This window comes from Pinus tabuliformis, chromosome 4_1 (assembly GCF_031772625.1).
Source record: "Pinus tabuliformis cultivar Carrire ecotype Pingquan chromosome 4_1, CPIR1, whole genome shotgun sequence".
In the NCBI taxonomy this organism is placed as follows: Eukaryota; Viridiplantae; Streptophyta; class Pinopsida; order Pinales; family Pinaceae; genus Pinus; species Pinus tabuliformis.
In genome coordinates, this window is record NC_142303.1 from 942,857,833 (window position 1) to 942,867,268 (window position 9,436).

Sequence of the window (9,436 nt, forward strand, 5' to 3'; positions counted from 1 at the left end):
ATAATCTCCTTATGAATCAAGAAAAAACTCTGGTGAAAGTAGTTGAATAATTAACATTCAATTAGGGTTAGGGTGAATAGTTAACATTTAGTTAGGGTTAGGGTTTGTTGACTAGTCTCCTTATGAAAATTGTCCCTTAAAATATGCAAACAAACCAAGGTCTATCCAATAACACCTTAAAACCCATTGAATAGTTAAATTTAGTTAGGGTTAGGGTGAATAGTTAACATTTAGTTAGGGTTAGGGTTTGGGTTTGTTGATTAGTCTCTTTATGAAAAAAATTCTAGTGAAGTCTGGCTTTTCGCTAGATATAAATAAGGATGGATATCTCTTTATAAATCATAAAAAAGCTTTAGTGAAATTAGGTGAGTGAGAAGTTGCCCCAAAATCTATGGTGAAACTCGCTGAGTGAGAAGTTGCCCCAAAATCTCTGATGAAACTAGCTGAGTGAGAAGTTACCCCAAAATCTCTAGTGAAACTAGCTCAGTGAGAAATTGCCCCAAAATCTCAGGTGAAACTAGTTCACTGAGAAGTTGCACCTTGAAAATGCAAGCAATCCATTAACACCTTTTTGCTATCTTTCAATATTGAGACTAAGGTGAGTGACATTCTGCCTAAGGTTGAAGAAAAACATTGATGCTCTGTATTCAGAGCAGAACCACTTTCCTCACCATAGTATCAAAGCCGGCATCACTTTTTATCGTACTCATCCCTTTTGTACGATTTGTCGTTTACCAGCTTAGATTCTCCAATATTCCATTTTTGTCATTGGTAGACCACGTGAGATTCATAGCAGAACATTCTGACGTAGTTGTCACATATAATCCCTACTTATTAGTTTTAACGTACCAATTGAATATGAAAAGGGGCCAAAGCAGCGAGCTATCGATCCTGAAAAAGGGTCATCGGGTTGAGGTTAGAAGCGATGAAGAGGGTTTAACTGGAACCCTGTTCCCTGCTATCATTGTTCAGAAATTTGGCAAGGGCAATGGGTTCCTTGTTGAATACAGGGATTTGATGACTGATGATGGGAAATCGAAACTGAGGGAGACTGTACAAGCTGATCATGTAAGGCCTGAACCACCAGCTTTGAATAGGAAATGCTTTTTCCTTCATGAAGAAGTTGATGCATATGACCGTGATGGGTGGTGGAAGGGTGTGGTACATGGTGTTTTACCCCATAATAGGTATGTTGTTTACTTCAGCCAGACCAACGAGAATTGCGAGTATAGCATAAAACAGCTCCGTCTTCGCCAGGATTGGATACATGGGAAGTGGGTTAGTGGTTCAGAGGTATGGGTTTAAATGTGTTTTCATTTCTCAATCCGTTTTGAATAATTTTCATTCATTTAGTTTTTCAGTTCTTATTGAAGTGTTTAAAAGTGTGTTCTTCTTTATTGTTGGAATTTTTTTACAATGCATGAATAGGAGCAGCTCTATTCTTCATTGGCTATGTTTCTGATTTGTTTGTTGACAATAGAGATCAGACTAGTGGTTTTATAGTGCTGCATTATTCAATCAGATGGTTTGACTTACAATGGGGCCAAGTCTGTTGGGTGTGCACACAACGTAGCTTACCATAGTAGAAGTAAATAAAAGTAATGGGACTTGGAACCTTATAGTGCCTAGGATGTTGACTTGTTATGTGGCCCTTATTTAGTTTGACTTGACGGTATGAAAGAATGGATTTGACTTATGAGAATGGTTCTTTTGCAAATTTGTTCCCCTTCAAATGCCTTTGAAAGTTAGGCTTGTGCTGTACAAATGAGAGCAATAGGTACGTGTGATTTTTCTATTATCACAAAATCTAGCACATTAGTGCAAAGCTTTTCACAAGGAGCTAAGACGAGTGTAACATGGAAGTGTTTCAGCTATCACCTAAGTAATCAGTTCCCTCTGTTTAGGGAAAAGTAAGGAGGATTCCCTAGTAGCTTCAAGGAATCCTTAGGGAAGAAGAAATCAAGTCTAAGGCCTCCTATATTAACTACTCAATACCATCACCCAAACATTCAAAGTAAGAAAAAAGGCGGTTTATTAGGGCAATTTCTAAATTTGACTATATGGGGTTTCTAAAACAATTTAGGATGTTTATCTAGTTATTGTAGCAGCAAATAAATCAGCCCTTGAACAGGATAATTACCGATGGAGTTTATGGCTGATAACAAGAATTAAACTAGGGTTTAATTAACATACACATTCTGTAATAAGAAAAGCATATAACAGCCCTAAAATGCAAGGTGTCCAGCCCTAGGAAGGCTGTAAATTAAATCAGCAATGCAATATATGATGAACAAGTCTATATTAAACCATACAAGTGCTCATAAACTTGAGACGTCTAGCTATTCTGTGGCTGAAAATATTTTGCTGTTGTAAACCATAATCTAACCCTAAAGCAAAAAATAAAAGGTAAAATTTTAGATTCTATGATTGACTATTGGGAGAAAGACTATTGACTACTTATTTATGGGTCTATGGGATCAACTAAGAACTCCCTTGGGAGCGAATAATAGGATACAGGGTGAATTCTAAGACTATCTGCTACTAAACCTAGAGGATCTATCTCGTAACTTACAAATCCAAGATATTCAAGGGAATTTTCTCCACCAGAAAACTTCCTAGAATTTTTAGGAAGAGATTTATTCAACCGAAGCCAAGTGAATACACAATCTCCACTAGACAAAAACAATTACACTTAAAACCATCCATAAACAGATCCAACAAGATTAGAGAGACTGCTTATTAAATCAAGATCATTCATCAAACTCTAGAAATGAAAATCTATAGTAAATACAAGATCATCCACAAAGTTCATCTCCACAAGAGGTTGCCCTAGCCATCCTTCCATAGTCTTTTCCATAGCCTTTTTCATAATGGGAAAAGTAAAGAAGTAGTAATAATATTACACAAATAGCAATGATCCAAATGAGGGAGCACTTCCTCTATTTATAGGACAAAACTAAGCGGTACATCTCTACAATAGCTAATAACAACTAAAAGCCCCTAAAACACATTCTAATCCATGATACAAGGTCGATTGATCTATGCTGGTCCCCAAAAATGCCTTTACAATGAAGAATTAATGCTCAATAATCCCGTCATCCTCAAGGAATGCTCCATAAAGCTCATATATGCATAAACAATGAGAAAATGAGGGTGACGTCTCCTCTCAAGTCATGCCTTTCCATCAAAAGGTGCAATGTTTGACCCAAGAGTTATGTCCCATCATCATAAAGTGCCAAACCATCATCCATCTTGTGAGGTTGGCTCAAATATAGTGCAACATCAATCTAGAATGGCAACATCTAAGCTCCAAGGTCCAATGTCCAAAGTCCAATGGGTAATGAAGTGTGTCAAAAGAAGTGGCAAGTCATCATATAGACCAATGCTCATCATCAAAAAGGAAACACCCATCATCAAGGCCGTGGCATCTCCACCCCCCTCGAAAGGGCATGTACATTGTCCATGAAGCGTGGAAACATCACCAATATCCTCCAAAGAGTCATGTATAAGTATTCATCATCATCAAGTATGGGCTAAAAGAATCAAGTGAGACCAACCAATATGTATACAAGAGTCATTGTGACATGAAAATTGAGTCATGTTTTAATGTAAAAGCCATTTAAGTAGATCACATCAGGTATTATGTTCGAACTTCACACTAGCTCATGACCTTATGCAATTTGCTAAGTTTAGGTATGGGAGGACCATCATAGAGCCCTATTAGGTGTGCCAAGTACCAAGAATCAGAGTATTTCCCAAGAAACTAATCTAGGTGTAAGTGTAAATGACTATGGTATGACTTGGTGTTTACTTCATAGGAATGACATCTTTGACATGCAAGGCCATGTGTAATGATCATCTCCTTGGGCATCTTTGTAGACGGAATGCTTTGTCCATTGAGATATCCTTTCCTAGGCACTATGTCTTTCCATGCCTTTCTTGTCTTCTTTATTTTACATTGCAACTTGCAAGTCCCCTTTTGATGTGAATTATTTTCATTGCATAGGGGTTGGAATAGTTTACATAAGTCCTTTCTTTAGTTATGCATTCATTGCATTAGGACTCAGGGTGATGTTCTCATAGCGAGGGGGTAGAGCTCAAGTTTCTTTGACTTTTGACTTACCATTGTTTATATTTTTCATTTTTTCTTTTGCATTTTGAAATTTATATCATTCTCTTTCTTTTTGTTTTTTATAAAATCGCGTCAACCTCAAGCATGCCTTTTCCTCCCATAGGAGTGTGAGGTATGTTGATTTGGGGTAGCATCGGATGTGCTCTAGCCACGAAATTTGGTGGAGAGGTTGGGGCACATGAGATCTCCAATACCCAAAAAGGGTTTGGGCAGATTCTAAATAGTTTGAGAGATATTAAAATAATTAATATTTTTAATGGAGTCCATAAGTCTAAATTTAGGGAAATTAAAATATTAATGTAAATTAATATGAAATTGTGTTAGAATGGTCCGAAATACATGGATCAAGCCAGATCTAATCTTAGTCGTTGATTAGGGACTTAATCTCGGCCATTGATGTGTCAACGAGAAAAGTATAACAGGGGGCTTGAGAGTCACTTGGAGAGGACACCAGAGTGATCAGTCATTCTATTCTCTAGAGCGGGGTTTGCTAAGAGAGATAGAATCAGTGATCGGAGTTGTAGCTGAGCGGCATTGAGTACAAAGAGACAAAGAGGCAGAGATAGTGTCGGGAGAGCAATGCAGGAGCCAGAGAGAGTGACGTAGTAGCAGCCAGGGCTCACGCAGAGGTAGCCGGGAGTTGCACAGTGCTTCAAAGAGGCCAGCGTTGCTGACGCAGAGGGCCAGAAGACTGAGGCAGGCCCATTCATGGTGATGCAGGGCCAGCGCTGGGCAGAGAGAGGCTGACGTGCTCTAGAAAGACAGATGCTAGGGTTTCTGGGGCAGATTGAGCTGAGGAGCTACCAGAAGGTTTATCCGAGGTTTCAGTCGAGACATTTGTCTCAAATTGAGAGGTATTACTGCCAAGGAAATTCTCTGTTGGGTAAACCGAATTTGGCACCCAAATTGTACTCTGAATTGCTTAATAAGAAAACCCTCAGATAGCTGCACCAGTTTTCCCCCATTGGGTTTTTCCGGGGACATTGGTCCAAAAATAACGGTGTCATTTGGTGTGATTGTTTCTATTTCCTTCAGTTGTTGATCTGTAATATGTTGAGCATGCACGCGTGTTTATTTTCAGTATTTACATTGTAAATAACTTGTTAAGTAACATAACAAGTAGGTAGGAATAAATCAGTAAAATGCATGGAGGGTTTCTAACTGGTAGACTAAGAAACTTCAACAAGGTATAGACCTTTTTGGGATACATCTAATAGCCAATGGAAAAGAAAAAACAATGAAATGTGTTAGATATGCAAAGGATATAGACGCGTCATGCATTACCTTTAGTGAAGCCCCTAGTAGTACCCTTCTCCCCAAGGGTGACAACACTAGACTAGAATACATATGATGGCCACTAAGGTAAACATGGTAACAAACATGATTTCCAGCCATCATGATTTCAGACAATGATCCTTACTTAAAATGTCAAATACATTAAACTTAAACACTTCGTATGAATTAATGGCTAAGGAACCTTATGTTTGTTGGGTCACCATCCTCTTCAAGTAAGTGAGCTGAGCATAAGATATGAGGCATATGCAGACTTCTATATGCGGAGAATGCTGGCCATCATCACTGGGATCACTGTCTACAATGTGGATCAATGAAGAAAAAATATCCTCTAGTTTCCCCTAGATGAGAGGGGGTGACACTGTTCTAGAGGGAGTGACACTGCCAACCCTCTTTAGGGGACAATTATCCTTTCTTGGACTTGAAGATGTTACCATCTGGATGCTATTCCTTACCGGGTTTCTTCATCTTCTTTTTATTCTTCTCCTCGTTTCAAGATGGCAGGCTCAGATTGCTTTTTCTCAAAAATACCTCTTTAAAGAGACCTTCTATGCTCTTTGGGAGACATTGGAATCTTCAATTTCATTACTTGACCGTTAGCGTGACATTTTCTATTGGTTTGAACACCAAAAAAACACTCTTTCGAGTGTTGAAGGTTCTAGAGAATGCATGGTTATCTTCTGTTTAAATGTTCTTATGAAAAATCTGGGACCTAGCGTGGGAAATCTTCCAAAGGTGTATAAACAGCCCAACCTTTTTAATTATTAAATGATTAAATCACAATCACTTATCCTCTGTCAAGGATTTTGTTCCATGTTAACATGACTACTACTACATGATCAGCAAATTAGAGGCTATGGCATTATTTTTAGTGCTTCTAACTCCGTAACTTTATTCACATCAATTTACAAACAGGCATAGGTTCTAACTTCTAACACTGGGCACTGTGTCTCTTGAGACAGAACAGGACTCTATCTTGGTTTTCTATTTACAAGATAGTGTCCCCTATCTACTTAGAGCTCCTAAGCTTCAGTACAGAGACAACGCTAAGAAATATAAAATGGCAAAAGTTCAAAACTTATTTGACAGATTCATCATTTTTCTAACCTGAATTCCCACTTGCAATACAAGTATATTTGACATGCTTGATGCCAATCTCTTCTTAAGAATCAAGATAAAATTCTAGTGGTGGCAAATGTTTTGATCATGGCAATGCATTATGACTATAGTTAGTAACTCAAGTTTACTTTTTGATAAACACTCCAATGTTCCACAAAGTTTCCAGGATACAGGGAGGTGGAAGCTGGGAAATGCATCTGGGGATGTGTGGAAGCACAACCCCAAATTCTAGGAAAAATCATAGGAGATGTTGGGGTCACTGATATGAGGGGCCCACCTGAAATATTAAAAATTAAAATTTATGAAAGCTGAAGCATAAATCATTGAAGTCATTGAAACATTTAACGTACATAATCAAATATAACATAATAAAAAAACAAAAATAAATTTAATTATGTAACATGACATGATAATCATAATTCATAAATCATCTATCACCATTGTATTTTTCATTATATTTAGAAACCTCAGAAGATACAGATCTGTCTTAAGATAAATGATCTAAGAACCTGTCAAATGACAAATTAGCATCAGCTCAAGGCAATGCCCTACTAGTCTCTGCATCCAGCTACTGCATGAGGAATAATACTGAGCATGAGTGTCACTCTCTGAATCAGAGTCATTTCCGTTCTCAAGAATGCTCAATGGCACACCAACCAACCCAAGTTGCACCTCATCAAGTCCCTTCTCCTCATCTACATGTGCAATAGGGTTGCATTAATTTTATTTTTTGTTCTGCTTTTGTGTGTTTTTTTCCTCAAAATGATGGACTCCACTCAAAAGAGTGTGGGAGAGAATCTCATTTTTTAAGTGGGATGTTCCCTACTGCAGCTTCCTGCATCGTCCCCAGAAGGGGATTTGTGGAAACATTCCCCTTGGGCACCTGTTCCGTGCTCTGTCTCTTTGCATCCCCCAAAAGGGGACGTGGTGAACTCCCCCTTGGAGTACTCACATCCTAGCAGCATGGAGGAGCATCTCGATTGTCATTTGGCAATTTTCAAATCAGTTAATGCTCATCAGCTCCATTGTCAGTGACTCAAGGACAGGACACCATGGAATGAATATATAATACAAATCATGGTTATTACTCTTGTGGTCACTATGGACAAATCATTTGAACTTTGCATGTGATGATAATGAGATATTGAAGGATACATAAGGCATTTGGACTATGGAGCTGGTTTTTGGAGTGAGAATGATTATAACAGTTCTTATATGTCCATGGCAACTTAGTTGGAGATACCTATTACCATGCTTGTGTGCAAATGGAATAAAAGGCATCAATAAATAGTTTTACAGTTTTTACCGTTTAGTAATTAGTAACCTGTAACGTCACCATCTTTTAATTCGGTCCTTTAGACAACGATTTCACAAATGATAGCTTAAACTGTTATAAACTTAAAAGCTATGCATACCCTTAACCTCAGAATTTTTTTTCTCCTGCTTCTTGATATGATATGTCAAATTGGTTTTGCGAAGCTTCTCTATTGATATTTGTTAAATGAGGATGCAGTTTCATAAATGATTTCTGACTATGATATTTTGTACCATGTTTTTTAAGAAGACCGTGGAATTAAAAGAGTCGAATCCAGAATCCATGCTGTTTTCTAATAAAAATGTGGAGCATATCCCTTCAAAATCAGTGAGAAGATCTACAAATGGCAATAAAAAACGAAGTGTGGCCAAGGTTTTGAAACTCTCAGGAGAATGTAAGGCAGATGATCAATCTGGCACCTTGCAAGCTGGAGGTAGTCAGCTGACCCAAAAACATTGTAAGAGAAAGCAGGGAGCTGAGGATCTGTCCAATAATGGTTCAGCCTACAAAAGGAAAATGCCAAGTAAAAAAGATGTGGATGTGGCTGAGGTTCAAGATGAAGAAAATATTCCTAAGCCTGACGCTATGGGTGTGAAAAGAGACGTGGATATAGATCGTGGTTCCCCTGCTAAATCTGATACCATTGCAATCTCTATTCCTTATTTGGAATATGTTGACCAAAATATTTGTTCCCAAGGTGACACCCCTGGAATACGGGGAAAAGCGACTCTGAAACAGATACAACTCCTGGCTTATCATTCTGTACTCAAGGCACTCTATCTTCAAAAGACTCTTGATTGGAAACATCAAATTCTCCTCACAGATCTTCGGGATGTGCTCCACATTAGCAGCGAGGAGCATGCAAAGGAGCTGAGACGCATAACCTCTACTGAATAGAGCTAAGAATAGCCTGATAATATTTTAATTTTCTTTTGATGAACAGCTCTTGCGAATCGTCTATATTGCAGAAGCTGACTTCTGACCATTAAATTTTGCTCCTGAAGATGGAATGAAGGGACTATATATGTTTATGGAATAGAACAGTATTATACTGAATAGCTCAATTGTAGTGGCACTTTATTGTAGAGGCTATGTACAATTTATTAATTTGTTATGTTTTGCTGCTCTAAAGGTCACTTTCTAAGTTTGAGATCTAAAACAGAATGATGATAGTCATTATTAATTATATAAATCAATCGTGTGCGAATGTTCTTCTACATGACTCACTACTTTACCTCTGTAAGGCATTGAGGATGTGATATCTTATAGTTATTTAGCTGTCACTTTTCTTCTTTATTTTGTGCTACACTGTCTCCTATGACCTCGTCCATATTTCCTGAGCTCTGGTATTTTAGTCCATTTGAGATTTATGAAATAGATATATTTTATTTGAGAAAATCATAGATGTATAGAATCTAGATATGAAGTCCTTGGTGGAAACCATCTGGCGAGTATGAGTTATAGATCTTGAGTGAGCTTAAAATGGACCTATTCTTAAGAAAATCATAAGCCTATAGATCTGAAGTCCTTGGTGGAAACCATCTGGTGAATACGAATGACAGACCTCGAGTCTGCTA

At 37.9% G+C, this 9,436-nt stretch overlaps 1 protein-coding gene across 2 annotated transcripts; it reads left to right on the forward strand.

Annotated features, from left to right (window-relative positions):
- The first annotated feature begins 610 nt into the window (after nucleotides 1-610).
- On the forward strand, nucleotides 611-9,151 carry LOC149179236 (uncharacterized). 2 transcript variants are annotated; one of them, XM_089420567.1, is made up of 2 exons: nucleotides 611-1,293; nucleotides 8,106-9,151. In XM_089420567.1, exons 1-2 carry the CDS (start codon nucleotides 637-639, stop codon nucleotides 8,754-8,756), a joined length of 1,308 nt encoding a protein of 435 aa, XP_089276693.1. In that variant the 5' UTR covers nucleotides 611-636; the 3' UTR covers nucleotides 8,757-9,151. The 2 variants fall into 2 exon arrangements, with proteins under 2 accessions (XP_089276693.1, XP_089276694.1); XM_089420568.1 differs by having other exon boundaries at nucleotides 617-1,293; nucleotides 8,109-9,151.
- Nucleotides 9,152-9,436: the final 285 nt, after the last annotated feature.